At 32.9% G+C, this 19,551-nt stretch overlaps 1 protein-coding gene across 1 annotated transcript; it reads right to left on the bottom strand.

Annotated features, from left to right (window-relative positions):
- Positions 1-318: 318 nt before the first annotated feature.
- On the bottom strand, positions 319-19,306 carry LOC149949852 (ABC transporter G family member 20-like). The gene is made up of 12 exons (XM_090169319.1): positions 19,117-19,306; positions 12,935-13,049; positions 11,269-11,390; positions 10,364-10,514; positions 8,678-8,832; positions 6,692-6,893; positions 5,418-5,594; positions 4,972-5,343; positions 4,221-4,398; positions 2,626-2,744; positions 1,181-1,604; positions 319-582 (listed from the first exon to the last, which is right to left on the bottom strand). The coding sequence occupies exons 2-12, from the start codon at positions 13,016-13,018 to the stop codon at positions 371-373; spliced, it is 2,196 nt and encodes a 731-aa protein (XP_090025445.1). The 5' UTR covers positions 13,019-13,049; positions 19,117-19,306; the 3' UTR covers positions 319-370.
- Between the last annotated feature and the right edge of the window lie 245 nt (positions 19,307-19,551).

Here is a 19,551-nt window from a genome sequence, read left to right as displayed (position 1 = left end):
TCAACGGTCAAATTCCCGTACATTTCAGTGACAAAAGAGGCTTCAATTTAAAAATCATAAATTCGGTGTGAAAATATTCATAAAACTTCGAAATCGGTATAAAACTGGAAATAATTTTGAAAATCTTGTACACAAAATTGTAAAGTTTTCGCACCCTCGGTTTTTGAATTAAATTAAAAAACACATATATATTTTGTTCTGTTTCACCTTGGTAAGCAGTTAGCACGCCATACGTGGGCCGAACTTAATTATTTTATAGGTTTAAGTGTGTATCTTTATGTTGATACCCATGTAACTTATCTTTAAATAAAACTCGTGTTATGGTTGAAAATAAAATTAACTGTTAATCTTTAATAACATAATCAAATTCTTATTTCTTGATCCGAAATATAAACAAAGATGTCGTCAGGAAAATGACCGACCACAAAAGAACACTCAACAGTCCCATTTGCACTTGAAAATATTCGAGTCCCCAACCTCTCAAGATAACCGAACGGAGCGCTTCATTCGTTTGCGTCACTGGAATAAAATGAGCTATTTTATGAAGAATGGGAGGCATGCCCTCTATCGGCCACATGAAACCTATTTCAAATATAAATTAAAGTTAAAAAAGTATTAAATTACACACCTTAATATATGTAGAAAGAAGTGTATCTACATGACACAATGAAAAGTCAAAAGACTTATTTTTCGCTAGAAACCCCTAATAGGCTGGCCGTCGAGTCCGGTCTGGTTGGAAGTAACCCAGACTTGATTCAACCCGAAACCAACAATAGATCGATTTATTGCTATAGTGGTTATAGTTTTCACACTTAAAACTATTTTGAATGCTCAAATAATATGCTTCTGTACATGATTTTCTAAAGAATTTGAGGTTGGTTTTGGTAGGACAGATTTGACGCAGAGTGACGATAATCTTTTTTTTTAAATACTCGCAAGGTAGATGGAAAATAAAATAGAGAAACCGAAAAAGCCAGTTTGGTTATAGTATTCTACTTTACGAAAATAAATATTCGCAAACTTTGAAGATAAATTAATGGAAGTTAGATTTTCAAGGTTTGGTTTATGAGTAATTAAATTTTTCAAGTTATTTATATTCTTATCAATACTTATAATTTCTATTGAGTTGCTTATGAATACTAACATTTTTTAGGTAATTGAGTTTCCAAATAATACTTACCAGAGAGAATTATATTTGGTAATAAAACGCCCATGCCTCCGAGAATTCCTGTGGTGATATCGGCGGCAATAGCTGAAATGAATAATCCAAAGAGCATTCCGCAAATGCCTTGAAGGACGATGAGTGAAACAGCCAGAACGATGGATCCGTATATGACGGTGCTGAATAGTATGAAATGGGTCAGTAGCATGAAGGTCACTTGAAAGACGACAACCACTACGTTGGTCAAGAGTTGAGCGGAAAACACTTGAGTCTTAGTGACGCCGCAAACTTCGAAACGTTCCAGCACGCCACTCTGGCGTTCCATTATCAAGTTGATGCCAGTCAACGCCGTTGCCAGAAAGTGACTGCTGGTCAGTAACACCGAAGACGTGACGTATTCGCTGAATCGCATGTCCTTATTTCCGTATATCGGCTCCACAAACTAAAAATAGATGAACTCGCTAGAATTAGAATTACTGACCAGTTTACTTCTTGTTCCAGGGCAAGGTCTTATGCTGTTATGCTATGTTATGCTATTATGTTGTGGTCTTATATAATGTTATGATATTATGTTATGTTGTGTTATGATATAATATTATGACATTAGGTTGTGTTATGATATTATGTTGCGTTATGATAAAATTATATGATAAAATGTTATGATATGATATGTTATGTTATGTTATGTTATGTTATGCGATAGTACGGTGTGTTATGATATTATGTTGCGTTATGATAAATTGTTGCGTTAGGATATTCTGTTATTTTATGATATTATGTTGCGTTATGATAAATTGTGGCGTTAGGATATTATGTTATGTTATTTTATGATATTATGCTATGTTTTGTTATTATATGGTATTATGATGTGTTATGTTATGATATGATATGACAATGTTATGTTATGACGTTATTATGTTATATGACGTTATTATGTTATATGATATTATTTTGTGTTATTATGTTATGATATTTTTTAAGTTATGATATTTTTTGTGTTATGCCAAAAACTAGTCAATTTAAAACTCGGAGGTCAAAAGTTATTTTTTCTTTAAAATTAGATAAAGGCCGTTTACCACATTATTAAAACTAGCTCAAATTTCGGTGAAAAGACTTAAATGTGGTCAAATTTTGTTTTTTAACTAAATAATAATAATAATAATAATCAGCTAGGCTAATACCCAAGGCACCACCTTAGGCCTAAGATGTATTTACATTTAACTTCACTATTGAACAAATACAAAGCTCAATTTCATTATCCGTATAAACCTAATCAAAATATTCTGGGTAACGTTACTGAAATGTTTTAACAAAAGGTTAAAGGGTTGAAAAGATAAACACAATCTGTTATATGTTTGGCAAAAGTAGCCAAAAAAATAACAATTGATTTTTACACTAGTTTGTACACTAAATAGGCTTGCCAATGCAGGTATCTGTTCCAGTATTTAATTAATTGGACGTACCCTGATAGGTAATGTAGCAACCAGAGGTGAAGCATCGGAAAAGTTCCTGATAAAGTCCATTTCAAACCTTTCAAATGTGTCGATGATTGTGTTTTGTACGTCCAAGGATAGAACTTGATCTATTAAAAATATTTATAGATTTCAAAATGTTCATTCATGTCAGGCTAGAAGATCTGGATAGATTGGAAAATATATAACGGAATTTCAAAAGGCGTTTCAAAAACAATGATATAATAAAAGTATAAGATGCTTTTCTTTATTATTGGTTCGCGCGTTTCACACGTAAACTTCATATTTCTAAATCTTTATCGACTCGAACGCGTACTCGCTTTCTTCATTGACGTAGAAAACACATTATATCCGCCTATATTTAATTGATACATTTTATTCAGTTATCAAAATGAGGTCTAGTACTCGATTTCACTAAATTTTAGTCACATAATTAATATTTTTTTTATAGTACAGAAGTAAAAGCCCGGGGCAACCTACAGCGCTCCGATAAAATAATGTATTTTTAAGGCATATTTTCTAGTAATTTTCACGACAATAGAGCAGTGTTTAGCAAAAAGCGAGTCTAATTCCGTATTTAATTAAATTACTTTTCTTATTTTTAATATATTAATATAATTATAAATTATGTAAAATATAATTATTATATCTGAGGGTTTTGGAAAGTTTGAGATTAAAATGTGATTTATGAAATATTTGGAAGGGAAATAAATGAAACTTCCTCCTGAAATCTAGAAGGGTACAATGTACCTCTTGTAAAGCCCGCATATGCATCCGCAAATGTAGGTTTTGTCCCTAACAGCCTTTCCCTTTACTTCTGAGAGTTATCTCGTTGTTTTGGGCCAACGCTGCTGGGGAAGAAAGGGATGACTCATCCTCGCTCGCGTCGTCCACCTTTGGAATTCTCCGAAAGTGGCGACCTCTGACCCAAAGGGTTAAGAGCGGGGTGAAGTTATCGGTGACGCTTACTATTTCACTACAGTGAGTCCGCAAAGATTTCTTTGCTGGCTTTCTTCTCCAGCCAATTAGATTGGAGATCGGTAGCGTCATACGAGGGGCCCGCTATATAAGATACGTCGGGACACTGTACAGACCTTTTGGGTTACGGAGTGCGACCTACCCAGTCAAGGCTTTTATATTAACTCTTCTAGAGAATGTTATTAGTTGTCATGCTTTGTAAAACTTGGTAAATATATATACTATTATTAATAAAGAGTATTTTATAGTTTAACTCTCGTGCATGGTTTAAACATAAGCCGACAATTTCCAGGCTTCACACTCTAAATCCCCTTTTTCGACGCCACTGGCTCCTTCCCCCGACAGCTCGTCCAAATCATCATTATGCCACATGCCTTTTGGCAGTGTACTAAATCAATGAAATTGAGGCATGTTGGGTCAGTTTTTCTTCTTAGTTATTGAAAAAAGTTCCATGTTTAAAAATAATCTATAAACCAAAAATAATCTTTACAAAAATTCCGGATGTTGATCATTAACGTGATACATTCAACATAGTGCACATCTACTATATGGAAAATTACTGATACAGTTTTAATGTCTTAATAACAACTATTCATTTTAATACCTACTGGTTGTATCTTGATGAAGGTAAACTGAAGCGCACTTGACTGTTAAAGCAGGTGTAGCCATTCCGAGCTCTACGCGATTCCGGAAACACACCGTGAAATCTTCCGGGATGTGCAGCACCAAAAGATTCGTTCCATCTTTCACGGAATCAATCGCAGAGTTCATATTTGAGAATGGATTCTGAAAACACGATACATTAATTATTTCAATAAAAAAAAAACTTATCGTGTGCTTTTTTTTCGCATTTCTGTTTTGACTTTGTTTCGCAACTCTTCTACCAGGTTTGTTATACGTTGATAGTATAAATGTTACAGCAAAAACATTATTTTTAATTTGGCACTTTTTAAATGGCCAAATAGAAGGTCGTTTTTTAGCTAAGTGGTGCTACGTTAACAGAATATCTAGTGAAAATATTAAAATATTTTAAATGAAATAATAACGCAACAGTAGAAAAACGTCAAGGTTCGTAAAAATGCACGTTATTTTACTGCATAAAATGGTTGGTTTTAGAAACGTTCAGCCATAAATGAATAATATATCTACATATTTCAAATTGCAAAAGAAGCTCTCGACACTTCTTACTCAAAAGGTTAAAAATAGGAACTGCTTGGTGAAGAAAAATGGAAGTCATATTGAGAGAAAATGGCGGAAAAAGAGGTGCCCGTATGTTGACGCGAAACCGAGGCTTAACTATAAGCGACATTTGAATTTTGGAAGCTTCAAACGGAAATTTTGTTGCAAATAGTAACTGACCTGATAAATGCGATGTTGAGAGAGCGCTTGTAGGAATATTTGACTGAGATCCAATGGGTTTTCGTCGTTGACGACGGCCATCCCCATATCCTTAACTTTCCCACCAATGCACAACCCGCACGCGCACACTATAATACTGGGCAAGGCAAATTGCAAGAAAAACAGAAATGGATTGCGTCTCAACACTTTCCAGTTTTTTAAAAGTAACGTTGGTATGACGTTCTTCAACACAAATTTAATTTCTGATTCCACGTTAGAAGACACGAGTGTCTCGGTCACCGCACACGTCGCGTTTCTCGATGCACCTTTACTTCTATTGTCGAATTCATCGTTGGAATTTTTAATTGACGGTTGTTTGTCACTGGGACGTATCTGCAAAATTATCAAAAATGTTAATAAGATCTGAAATTTAAAAGTGTGAATGAAGAATTTAGCGTTAATCTTACCAATAATGTTGCACTTTCAGGATCTGCCGTATCTCCAATTTTGTTGGCCTCAATGTCTGCCTCCCCCGATACGCAAATTCGGTAAAAGCATTTCTCCAAACTTATTTCGTTAAACTGAGTTAGTAAATCGGACGTACTTGATTGTGCCAACATTTTACCTTCTCGCATAAGACCAACCTTAAGATATAAAGCCAAAAATTTATATTTCAAAGATATTTTAATTTTTTAGCAGTTCTCGAATGGAATTGTTTTCCAGTTCTCGAGCCCGAAGTTCACAGAACCGAAGCAATGGTATCTTATAAAGTAAAACCATAGTAATTGCACCCTAATTTAAATACGAAGAAACGCAATATTTTGGAACAAAATGTTTTTGATGTTGTAAAAAAATTTAGACAATGGTATCCTATGGTCATTGAAATAAATCAACCTAACTGTTTAAAAACCAATATCACTGTTAAGTTTCACCACGTGATAAATAAACTGTTAACAAATTTAAGTGTCATTTAATTTGATCTGTTCCACAACATTTTGGCACATACAAACCATTATCGTTTCAAGCTATCGTGAGCCAAAAATGAGAATGAGGAAAGAAATAACCTTTAGAATTAAATATTATAACTTAGTTTTCAGAAAAAAACCGGAAAAAATAAAAGCTACGAAAATATATTTAATTTAACATGTGACGACAACAATAAGGAAAAGAAGCAGGAATCCACTGTCAGAGGACTCTCACACATGTCGTTGCAAATGACGCTCAATGTGTAATTAATAGGAAAAATCCAAATTAATCGTGTACGTAAAAATTTTTAACAATGGCTAGAATGATAAAATTAATAATAAAAGACAAGGCTGATACTCCATGGCTTAAAACATGTATTTATTTATTTTTAAATTTAAATTAATGTTTTAAACCATGAAGTATAAGCCGCGTCTTTTATCATTAATTTTATAAAATTTAAGTCGTTATCGGAATGAGAAAAAGCATGACATGTCTGTATTCAAACTCCAACCCAAATACATAATAGCCACCTCTGTTTAAAGGGACGGGTTGTCGGAGCAATCAACACCAAAGAAGCCTTAAGCCAGCTCAAAAAAACAAACAAAAAGGCATACAAATAGCCATAACGTTTCTTCTTAATCAAAATATTCCCAATTTAAAATTTTAAAAATTAAACTTAACTAAGTTAATATAGCAGCCAGTCTTTGCTTGTGTAAACACAAACAAAGACTGACTACTTTTGGCGCGCTTAAACTTTCAGGGTTTTCGGTCTAACCATATGAGCGTCCTTGGCCTCCTCAATGTAATGGGTTGTGAGCAGAATCGTCCTTTTCTTCGTTGTCGTTAAATCAACCATGAACTCCCAGATAGTTTTCCTCAGTAGTGGATCGAGACCCACAGTCGGTTCGTCTAGAATCAGGAGTGGAGCGTCGTGAAGGAAAGCGCAAATCAAAGACACTCTCCTCTGCTGACCGCCACTAAAACAGTCAAATATACCGAGTTCATTTCACAAAGTATCTAGTTCATTGTTAAAATAAACTCAATTCGGATGATGTGGTAGGCTTGTTGAAAAAAGTAGAAGCTGTAAAGTTTCTGGAGCTTACGAAAATGGTTTGATCCAGTGTTCAAATTTAGATCCAACAGAAAATCAAGACACATCCAATTTGAATACCATTTAGATTTGATCGAGTAATTTTGACGATATCGGAAAACAGTATAATTTCATGTATTGTATGTAATTGGATTAAATGTATTTTGGACTGTTAAATTCTTTAAAAGTTGAAACTAATAACTTAAAATAATGAAATTTATATACTTGGCGACTTGTCACAAATTCAAATCATTAAGTTAAATGGAGATGGCGTGAGAGGCTGTTCGAAGATAACATAAGATTGCATTTAAAAAAAAATAACTGCATAATTTATAGAGCAGGAAAACCTATTTCATTTAAGCCGTGTTCACACTAGCCACTTTGGAACAGTTTTTAAACGGTTTCGAAAAATAATATTGAACATTTTCGGTGTCAACTGTATTAATAGTCATACGATAAATACAATAGAAAGCAAAATTTTACAATTTACTCGTTCGAAACAGTTTTAAAACGGTTCCAAAGTGCCTAGTGTTAACTTGGCTTTTGAAACGTGTGTTTTTCAATTTGCACCTAGTGAGCACGCTAATGCAAGCTATCTCTTCACTGTTTTAAGAGGTTTTTCCCCGCTTTCTTCCGTTTCCTTTTTCCATAAAAACTTGTTGAGGTTAACGGTAATAGCTACTGTAGGGTTGGCCCGCTTGACATGAAGGGCTTGCCACCACCCTCCTACGCGTTGTAACCCGGCCACCTGTTTAAAGGCATAATAAGTCTCTAGTTGACTTGGGCCTAAGGTGGTACCTTTGGTGATTAGCCTAGCTGATTATTATTATTATGATTAGGACTGGACCCATCTAGAAAAAATTCCTTCCTTTAAACTTGTGCAAATCGAACGATTGAGCACTATACTAATTAAGCTCTGTCTTGTTATATAAGTGTAAAAATTCATATTGGTACTTTTGGTATTTGTTTTTAGAATGTGTGTGCCCCGCCTTCTACAAACATGATGCCATTGATAAATATCACAGAAAATGACAAGGAAATGCGTTACATCTAATTCAATTTTAATTTGGACACTGCAATTAACCACAGCCATATTTATTTTTATTTTCCTCTTCGTGCTTAACTTATCGATCATAAAATTTAAAGATTAATTTTGCGAAACTCTTTTTAAAATTATTTCCATAATAGTTTCCCGAAAAGGATAATTTTTATTTTATTCTTTAACTATGTCTTAAGGAAAATACTGATTTTTTGCTTTTGGTAAAATAATGAAATATATTGGTAAACGACTATTTAAATAAACGGTTATTTCGACCTTGAAAATCTTTAGTTCTCCGGGTTTTCTGTAGGGTTGGCCTTCACCGTCAAGTATATAACTATTTATATGCATTTCTGTAGATCAGGGTGTCCAATTTCTTAATGTTAAAATCGAGACCATCTTTGTTAAGGTTGAAATCGCCCTGTCGGTATGATTTTAGAATATTTGTAGATAAACCTTTTTAAAGTAAATATCGAATTTTTGAAAGGGCAGATCTTCATATTCAAGATAAAATTTCCCATTTAATAAAGATAAGCTATTTATGTTCTCCAGAAAAATTCCTTTGTTAAAGGCTGAAGTATATTTTGATAGTACTTATTACATAATGGAAAAATAGTTTTCTTTTGAATTACCTGAGGTTTCTGACTAATCGGTGCCCCGGCGGTAATTCGAACTTGACGCTCCATTGGTTTATTTCTCCTTGTAAAAGGTGAGATTCGATACCGTTAATACGTCCAAAAAGCCAAAGCGTTTCTTGTATGGTTAAATCCGGGAAAAGTGATAAATTCTGCGTTTGATGAACAAAAACCAATGATGTTCTTGTAAAACCAACGTTTTTAAAAATATTTATTGCCTCAAATTTCATGTTATTTCATATAAATGTTTAATGTACAATATCTAGCTGTAATTAAATCTAAAATAGGGATAAGGGTCTTTTAGTGGTAATCCACGATATTTAAGAGTTAAAAATTAGGCGTGGGCGCTAAATTTATGAAATGAGTCCTAATTTTTTGGTTTACTCTGAGAATAAACGTTTTAAAAGAAACTAAACAAATCGTTAACTACATTCCAATTTTTTATAATGAAACCGTATGCATGCAGGTCTTGAATTCAAAAACATTGTCGTTGCTTAGGCAATAGGGTCGAAATACGAAAAAGGAAAAAACCTGGTAGTCGAATTGGGAAAATAAAATGCCTGAAAGATATTTCTTATACACAGTACTGTATACGGAGTCAAAATTTCATTTACACCTTGAATCATACAAAAACCGCGCCTCTATCTGAATTGCACCTACCATACCTTTAAGTCTTTCTTAAAGGGAGTATAATCTTATCAGGAATATAGCGCAGCACATAATTCCCTACCCTCATTTTTCTAACTACGTGTTATACGTAAGGTGAAATACAGTGGTTTTTGAGGAATTACCCCACTAAAAGTCTCCCTGCTTGGTAGTGCTTTAATTTCTCATATCTACTAGAATGGCTTTCGTGAATCTCAAACCACGTACCTCATTATTAAGAAATTATATTTGAATAAATATCCAAAATATAATGAAAATAATTAATTTATAGCTCGGGTATTGTTGTTTATATGTTAATTAAGGGTGCATTTAAAAAATCAACACTAAATACGAAACAATAAAGGTTTCAAGTGAGAAAACCTCTTGAGGGTGGGCACGCTACCTCTAATAGAAGAATAGACCTTTCTATAAATTCCTAGTTAAACAGGCAAAGACAACTTAGCGCTACTTCAGTAGGACTTGCCAACTTATTTACTCCTTGGTTTAAAAATTTAGCTTATGCTCATTCGTATTTGATTAGTACTTTCTGAAGCGTCACCCATAAACTCGATTTTTAAAATGAAGCCTAGGTAGCCTACGTGAAGATACTATATTTCAAAATATAGTAAGTCCATAACTGAACTATTTACAAAATCAATGAGATATAGTTCATTAACTATTTATAATGGTTTGTATAAAACTATAACCGTTAAATGAGTAGGATTTTGATTAAAAATCCACTATTTATCCAGACAACTAGGTTGGCAGGTTTGCCAGATAATCCTTTTATGAGCCTCCCTGGTTCATGAAAAATCAGGTCAAACCTTCTGCCTCTCTATGCACAAAAGTAAATAAGCACTTAAGTAGTATTATATAGAAAGGTTTTTTGGGTGTTTCTACTATCGTTCTAGACTAGCGCCATGAGCGAGAAAAGAGAGAAGCTATGACGCACCCTACCGAACATGGAGGGTTCTACTCCCTTTAAAACGAAATTTTGGTCTTTTTTATTACATAATACTTAATTTTGAAAATGCTTACTTGTGGCATGTATCCAACTCCTTTACCGGGAACCTTGAATTCTGTGGAGTTACTCGGAATGATGATACTGCCTTCGTTGGGCCGCAGGCTACCCGTGATGCATTTCAAAATAGTTGTTTTGCCACATCCACTGGGTCCCAATAAAGCGTAACTATTTTTTTTTGTAAAAAGATTAAGCGTAATCGGTAATAGCGTGGTTTCAAAAATAAATAACTTTAACGAATAAATGAAAAATGGGACCAGACTTGACCATTATGACAATTGATACGTCACCATCAAATGTTATTTACAATATAATTTTAAATTTGCATTTATCAGAGACAAAGATTATAAGTAATTATCTATTATCAGAGACATTGTTAAAAAGTAATTATGTTTTAACAGAGACAAGCATTTAAATGACACCTACTTAATTTAGAGAATCAGATTAAAGATATACCTACTTTAATCAGAGAGACTCGTTTTAAAGGGACACCTTATTTATCAAAAACTCGGATTAAAAGGACACCTACTTTTAATAGATACTCGGATTAAAGGGACACCTCCTTTTTTAATACTCGGATTTAAGGGACCTTTACATTTATAAATAACTTGGATTAAAGGGACACCAACTTTTATCTACTACTTGAATTAAAGGGGCAACCCCATTTATCAAGGACTTGGATTAAAAGAACACCTATTTTTATGAGGAACTTGGATTAAAGGGTCAAATGTTTTTGACATATACTCGGTTAAAGGGATAAATGATCTAGCCCAAGACTCGGATTGAAAACATAAATGTTTTTAACATAAATATATAAGTAAAAATCTTCGAAACAAAATTTTATGCATTTTGGTGCCTTTTCACTGTTTAAAAATGATTTTTCTTTATTTCACAATGTTTAGGTTTTAAGAAGATCGCTTACATTGTTCCGATGGATACGGTAAAGTGTAGGTTCTTGAGAACGTAAAGATCTTTGGACGGCTTCTCGTAAGTGAATGAAACATCAACGACCTTAATGACATAAGGAAATTCCTCACTTTTCTCCTGTAACAGTTATTAACAAGGATGGATAATTAAATTAGATGTTTTTAACTATATATATGTAAGGTGCTTATGTGTCTCCTTTTCAGAATGATGGAAAAAAATGAATTTTCGCAGATATTCAAATCATGATTTTAAATTTTATGCCTAAAACTACGTATTTTGTCTATTAACAAAATTAATATTTCTTTAAATATTTTTTATTTTTCTGGCTCGTTCGCGCTTTAGGTGGAAATCGACGTTTTATACAGAAAACTATGCTAAAGAATCAGTTCTTTTTCCATTATAAATGTAAATTCTTGAATGGCACCAAAAAATTGATTTTAAGTTCATTGAAAACTAACTACTTCAATTAATAATTAAACAAAAATATATTAAATTTTTGCTTAGGGAAAATGACTAAGTTGAGTTGTGGGAAAGGTGCACTTCAGTCGCGTCGGACACGTCAGTTTGTTGAGGTTGATATTTAAACGCTGCAAGTCATCGTAATACAGTGATAAAATATGCGAATAAGTAGAATAGTCCATAATGAAAAAGGGATAAAAAAGCTGAACCCTAAACAAATTTGAAGAAATTTAAAAACTTACAAATAGCTCGTATTAATAGGTCTTCGAACGGACAAAAACGCGAAACTCGGACCAAATAGATCTTTGAGTGAAAAATAAATTAAAAAAATTAAACAGCCAGAAATTCCAACGATAGACCGGTTTCGTCCTAATTGGGACTCATCAGTACCGTGCGCGAAATCTGGCTTGTGACTATTAAACCGAAAAGTGAAAATTAAAATTTCAAAACACTTCTGGCGATTTGAGTAATTTTTATATAGTTATTTTACTGGAAGACCTATTTGGTCCAAGATTCGCGTCTTTATGCATACTCGAGTACCTATTGGTACGAATTATTTGTGAGTTTTTAAATTTCTTCAAATTTGTTTAGGGTTTAGGTAAAATTTTATCCTTTTTCATTATGGACTTTTCTATTTATTCGCGTTTTTTATCACTCTTTGCAATGCAGTCCATAGCCGTGGTTTCTCTTAACTTCATCTAAATACAACTCTCATCACGTAAACATGAATACATTCTTAAATTAGCTATTACATATAACAACAAATTCTTGAACGTTTTCGATACTAAAGTAAGTCTTGTAAAATATGGTTTAATTAAATTAAAAGCGAAATGAATAGGTATTTCCAGTTCAGATGGATCCGCAAAATTATCTTTTCTGGAAACTCTATAGAGACGTTGGTGCTAATTTGACCTTGACCCCAATTGTTAGACCTAGAGAAACAATTAATCGAATTGAAATAGAGACACGCAGCTAACGTTATTTTCTAGATAGCGAGGAGAGGAATCTGAAAATCAGAATTGCTCTAACTAATTTCGTTCAAAAGATACTTATGGGGTGGAGGAAATAGCGGTCAAGGTTCATTTTCAGAAAATCACCTAAAATATATCTCGACAACGGTTATAGTCCGCAAGGCTAGTAAACCTCTCCTGGAATTTCCCCTGATGTGTAAGGCTTTCACAAAAATTATGTATTTTGCTTACCAATTGTGGCACGTTTTCTCGTTTTGGAACAATAGAAACGTTCGCATTTTGCACCAGATGGTCAGTCACTTGTCCTTTGCTCATTTTAGGTGCTATCGTTCTTTGACGTCAAGCACTATTTTGCAAAACAGAAATGAATGAAATCTATTATTTAACCATTTAAAGTTTAAAAGACTTTAAATATTTTTACTTTCCCCTTATTAAATGTAAGTAAATAACTAAGCTTATAGTTAAAAATCTCTTAAATTTCGCTTTCAAAATCTCTCACGGAAAATCTCCATAGAATATCGGCGAGTTTTTATTTGAATACTTTTTAAATATAATAATAAAACTTCCTTTTAAAAGCACTTTCAGTGTTTCAGAGTAACTTTAAATTGTCAACTAGTAACTCCATTGAGTTGGGAATAAATAGAGGTACAACTAAATTTGGCTGGCGCTCGACCAATTTCGTTCAATAAGGAAACTTTATCAACTTTATCGTTCTACCGTAGCGGCATCTGTCTCTAGTGGTGGCAACTATATTGCAATTGAATATTTTCGCGAATCTGATGCGAAATGGAAATGTTTGATTACTCGTAACAAACAAACCTTTGAAGTTGTTTTAAAATAATTTGATTCTGTCAACACGATCCTTTTTAACTCAAGTTATTTTTAGCCATATAACTTTACAAAATATAGATGGCGCTACCGCCTAATTATAAAGACGAATTTCGTACAGTCTTATCAGAACCATGGCAACCGAAATCGTAATTGTAATTCTAGCAGTATTATTCCCAATTCGAGTAACTCTTACGGATCGTGTGAAAAAATGACAATTTAATTAAAAGTCTTTTTAAGCATTTCATAGCTTTCTGTATAATTTGATAAAATATGAATCAACAAATGTTTATGGAATCACAAATAGTACTATTTATATAGATATCAATTAGTTTTCCAAAAAAATATTTAAGAATATACCAAGATGTTCTAGACTTTGAGGTAATGTAAAAATAAATAAATTTTTTATTAGTGAAACGAAAGAATGACGTATGAGTTCTATCAAAATTTTCACAGTGAAGAGATCTGGACTAAAATAGACACATTATCGCCACTCAATCACAACAGACTTCACTCGATCCCAGCGGCGGCGATCGGAAAATATTTCTGTGGGGGCCCGGGCCATTATTTTTTCATCCAAAAATGCATATACTTAAAACTGAAGCAAGAAAATGTACAGCTCTAAATTTCTATATATTTTTAAAAGTGTTGTTTATAATATCTCATCCGGCATGGATTACATTGATAATAAAAGTTAAGTCGATATCTTTAGAAAAATATCTGTGTACATGGCTAGATAATTAAGCCCTTTGTGGCCACATACTTAACGAAGGTATTTGAGGTAAAATAGGGTACACGACGGGGCGATTTTCTGTTTGGACGAATCTATCGAAATCAATTTTACGGTTATATCATCTTAATGCTACTCGCATCTGCAATCTCAAAATAACTTCTGTCAAAAGACTGAATTCGGACCCAAATAAAGGCAGTGATATTATAAATTTTACCCTGGTTGCTATTTTTCCTCAATTTAATTTCTGTGGGGGCTCTGCCCTCGTTTGGATTTCCCTGTGGGGGCTCGAGCCCCAGAGCCCCCACGGGATCGCCGTCACTGCTCGATCCCGCATTCAGATAATTAAAAAAACCAAAAAGGCTTTTTGTCATGAATTGTGGACGAAAATACTTTAATTTTTACATCTGCAGGAAAACATACAATAACGGCATTCGTGGTAAATAAAGGCTGGGGAAAATATGGTAGAACATAATAGTTGGTGGAGAAATCTGCTTCTCAAATATAGTTTCCATTTGCGATAAATATAATATATTCCTGTTGATCGTATAGTTTTTAATTATATTGTGATGATAAATATAATTATGTTCAGATGTGCCCGTTTAGATCATCAGTAAAAAAAACTACTGTCGCATAAATGATAAAACTATTCGTGTTAAATATTTAGTTTTCATTTATCATTTCAGTCCCCGTGAAGTTGAAGCAGTGATTCAGTTTTTAAGCAGTAGGAAACTTTCTTCTTAGATACCACAGAATTTTTTAAAAAGCGTCTAAAAATTAATACAGTTATTGCTTACGTTATCTACCATTTTTCTAGAAGGCGTGGGTTTTGAACTCGAAACTAAAAGTATTATCCCCCCTTTTACGAGAAAGGTACAAAAACATCCACAGCTATTCCTTATAGAACAAAGTTATTTCAGCCATTTTTTCAAGAAGTCATCGTCTCCAATGCCGAGTGTTTCCAACCAACAGATTAAACTCCAGCAAAAGAACTTAAACTGTTTCAATTCTGTCAGTAGCGGATCTGTCATTTCCAAAAAGGCGTGGCATTTCGACTCAAAATAGAAGGTTTAATTGTAAGGGTGTGACTAAGTTGCCATTACATTTCAGAATAATAGGCTGAGAAACGACATTATTGTTGCGAAACGGCCTTCAATATCGGCCAAGAAACGTCCAGTCTCCCAAGCTGGGCGTTATTAACCAACGCAGGAAACTTCAGAAAAAGGGACTTAATGGTTGGTATGCTTTCGCTAAGGGGATATCATTTTATCTATGATAGCCACGCATGTTACTCAGCTCTTCTCGCACATGACAAAGCTAATGAGCAGTTAATGCTTTATTAAATTAAATGTACAATTTGTACATAATTTTAACAACATGAATCTGACCAAGAATGTTTGCAGAAAAATTTATCTTTAAAATTTTAATTATTGACAATTTGGGTTTCTGCAGACATTTGACATACTCACAAAAATTATGACTTTTCATATAATACCTTTTTTTGATGTTTTTAACTTCCAAAACTTAAACGCGTTACTAAATATTGCACTTCTTATTTCATTGAATCTTTAATTATTTTTTAAAAATTTAAGTTATCTGTTCCTAAGCTCTGAAGTCGTTGATAAAGATATTTAAAGGTTATCAAAAAACGGGCATAAATTATATAAAAACTTAATTTAATTAACTAATTAAGGCTAGATCGGTTGTAATCATTTAGCATGTACAGAATTTACACGTCACATTTCTAAACCAAGAAAATAGTTATTTTTAATAAAACGTGTTGTAAACAAATAAAAGACGCCCTATTTAACCATTAGGACATATAAATAATAGGAAACCAATTTAAATAATTAGATACGTATAAATATTTTATATAAATCTTACTGAAATTAGTGAAGAATGCAATGAAAATCCTTGTGGCACTCCTAAACAGATTTTTCGTTTTAAAAATAAAAACTACATTTCTATCGTGTGTGGTTAATTTCATTGAGTCATTTCTTTTATATTTTTCTGTTTAGTTTGACAAATTTTACAGGAAATGTAGTGACAATTTAAAGTGCTTTTGCAGGACAAACAAATTAAAATAAATAAGCCTTTCCGCACGCTTCGATGAGCTTCAACAATGACCAGGTATATGTAAGGCAGCCCAAGATTTTTGACTTTTTACTGGCAGATTGAGGTTCCGACAATATAAGGAAAAAATATTCGAAACATTTACGTTATTAAAACTTATTTTCTTTTTAAAATGCGTATCTAAAATTTTCGGGTGTGCGTGCTTGGGAGTACGTTTGTAAGAAATCCCTTTATTTATGTTAGCTAGCTTAGAACATAATATCGCATATTCTGACGCATGCTGATACCACTCTAGTAACTAAGAACATATTGTCTGGGAAGTCGAATAGCTTACAATATACATTCCACAACAATTCATTCTGTGGCGATTGCAGTTTTTGGATAATTTATCCACTAAACCCAAAATACTAAAGAGAATCCGCTTTTTGAAATTTACGAATGTTTATTTTTTGAAATTATGAAAGAGATTGAGAGGATTTGTAAATTAAATAAGAATATTAGATAATTATCTTTTGAGTATATTTTTATACATTAGTTTGATATAATACATATTTTAGAATATAATTCTAAATTTAATTGTAACGTTTATATTTATTTAACTATAATGTCATACATATAATTACATTAATTAATGTGGCTAGACAACCCACTAATACAAAGCCTTCAAACCTTTTTCCTATTTTTAATAATAGCGATTGAGTCGTGAAATATACCCTTATTTAAAAAAAAATGTATCATGTCTTAGATCGAACCTAATGTGAGGAAACGATGAATCAGTAAAATCGCGATATCGTCTTTACCTATCACAAAATACTTGTGGCCCAGCACCAGAAATGAAAATTGAAAAAAATATTATCTCAATCAACTGACGTGGAAAATTAACAAATAAAAATACAAGTAGAAGCTCAAAGTTGTTATAGCTTGATAAATTAAGTTTCTAACCAAATGACGTTTCACTTCTTTTAAAAAAATGAAGCAAATTCCTCAATCATCTAGTCCTTCAACTGCCATAATATTTCAAATGGCCTGAGCGATAATTAAAAATGGAATGCCAAAAGTGCACATATAATTTATTTAAAAGATTATGGACATTTACCAGAAAAACACTTTAAAACCCGGTGTGTTATCGAAGAAAGCTAAGAACAGTTAAGAGAATTTCCTTGTCCAAAGATTCATTAGAGGTTATGAGAAAAATTATACAAAAAGACTACGTTTTTAAAATGTATGGGTGTTTATGAGAAAGATTATACAAAAAGACTACACTTTTAAAATTTATGGGTGCTTATGAGAAAAATTATACAACAGACTGTACACTTTTAAAATTTATTTGTGTTAATTTTTTTAATACATTATTACGTTTAGTGAGGTTGACTTTATGACCTTAGGCAATCAAACAATTTCATTGAAAATTTTTCCCGAATATTATTTTCTTTCAGTAAAAATATTTATAATTTCAGAAGAAATAAACTATTGTTAGGATAATGTCAGCAATACTCTATGCTAAAATTAAATTGCCTTTTCACGTAGATAATACATTTTTCTAGTGTTATCCGCTTGGTGTTCTGTATTTTATTTTTATCGGTAAAAAAACATTACAATTTTAAAAGATATAATGTACTATCAAACCTTTGGTCAAATACCCATTACTAACCCTGATTAATCAAGTTATTGTTCTTATATATGGTCCATATTTGGTAAATGGCGATCTTGACCTTTAAAATATTTATCTAGTAAATTCAATCTTAAAATGAAAAAAACTAAAATAGTCTGAGCAATCTCGCCTGGATAATGGCGATCTTTTAAACTAAATATTTGGTTATTAAATAATAACTAGCCCCAAATACGGACAAATGTATATGTAAGGGAAGACAAAGCCGTTTCTTAATAATTGGTAAATTTTATGTAATGCCATTCACAGATTCAAATGGTTATAGTCCAATAGGGCTGGAATAATATGACCAAACTGATGTCAAATGATAGAATTTATTGACTTATTTGTGCCACATTTCCCAAATTATACATACAAATGTTCCATTTAATTGAATTTGCTTTTCAATGATTTGTTGTTGTTGATATTATAAATTAAGATTTATTTTATTTTGTAGAATATTTTAAATTACAATACGTTCCTGCTTCACGACTAATCAAACATAAATTGTCCTTCAAAAATCTAAAACAGCTGCCAGAGAGGCCCTACTATAAATCTAACAGGGGTGGGAAAACGGATCAAGGATGTGCAAATTGTTATTTCGAGTTTCTAAATTGTTAATCCAAAAACCATCAAAAGTAGTGGCGTAGCTAAGGTCTCCGGGGCCCCCTATAATCAGTGGCGTTTATAAGGAACGAGTGGAGACCCCCTCCATAATGGGGCCCCTTGCATTGCGGGGTCTGTGGAGTCATTATTTACGCCACTGCCCAAAAGTCCTGTTTTATAAAAGCGCAGTAGATGAAGAAATAATGAATTATCCACATTCGTTGTAGACATATTTTTAGCGTCTTATCGGTACTTTATAAAACTGTTTACATTAAATTAACTAAAACGTTAAATACAGTAAATGGTGGTGGTATTTTCAAAATATCATGTTTTAGTTTTACCCTGTAACAAAATCCTTCCGCCGCCACTGAACTTTAAAAAAGTTAATTTTGAGCCATGGACAAAGGCAAATATAAGTAATATATAGAAATACATAAAAATATTAATAAAAGAATAAAGAAAAATAAATATCATAATTTCTAACTTTCACATGAAAAGTGGCGGAGATCATTTCAAAAATTCACGTACCGTAGTGACACGGCCAAACGGTATCATCGGACAGACACTATCGTACATGTTCGTCGATGAGGGCTGCCACAGAAACCCTTGATCGGGTTGAAAACGATCCGCGGGCAACTTTCAACTATTCGCGGCGGCCGTCAACATTCGCGAAACTAATGTTCAGCGGAGCGCGCAAAAGAATACATTACAGACGTCGTTGTCGTGGCGACAAAAACAACAGTAGTCAAACAAAGGGATTAATTTGGCTGCGAGAGGAAGCTGTGCCGTACGTTTACGTTTCAAACACCTGTCGTACAAAGTAGATGTACTCTCTAACCTACCTCTTCCCACTTTTTCTAGAGCAGCGCCCTAGCTTATAGCAAAAATCAAGTGACAATTGAAAGGCCTTTGATATAAATCTTTACAGTTTTATGTATTTGTTACATTTATCAAGTTCTTTTT

Source organism: Leiobunum rupestre, chromosome 3, assembly GCF_980474605.1.
Source record: "Leiobunum rupestre chromosome 3, qqLeiRupe1.1.hap1, whole genome shotgun sequence".
Taxonomy (NCBI): Eukaryota; Metazoa; Arthropoda; class Arachnida; order Opiliones; family Sclerosomatidae; genus Leiobunum; species Leiobunum rupestre.
Note: the sequence above shows the minus strand (reverse complement) of the source record. Positions and strands in the feature narration are given on the sequence as shown.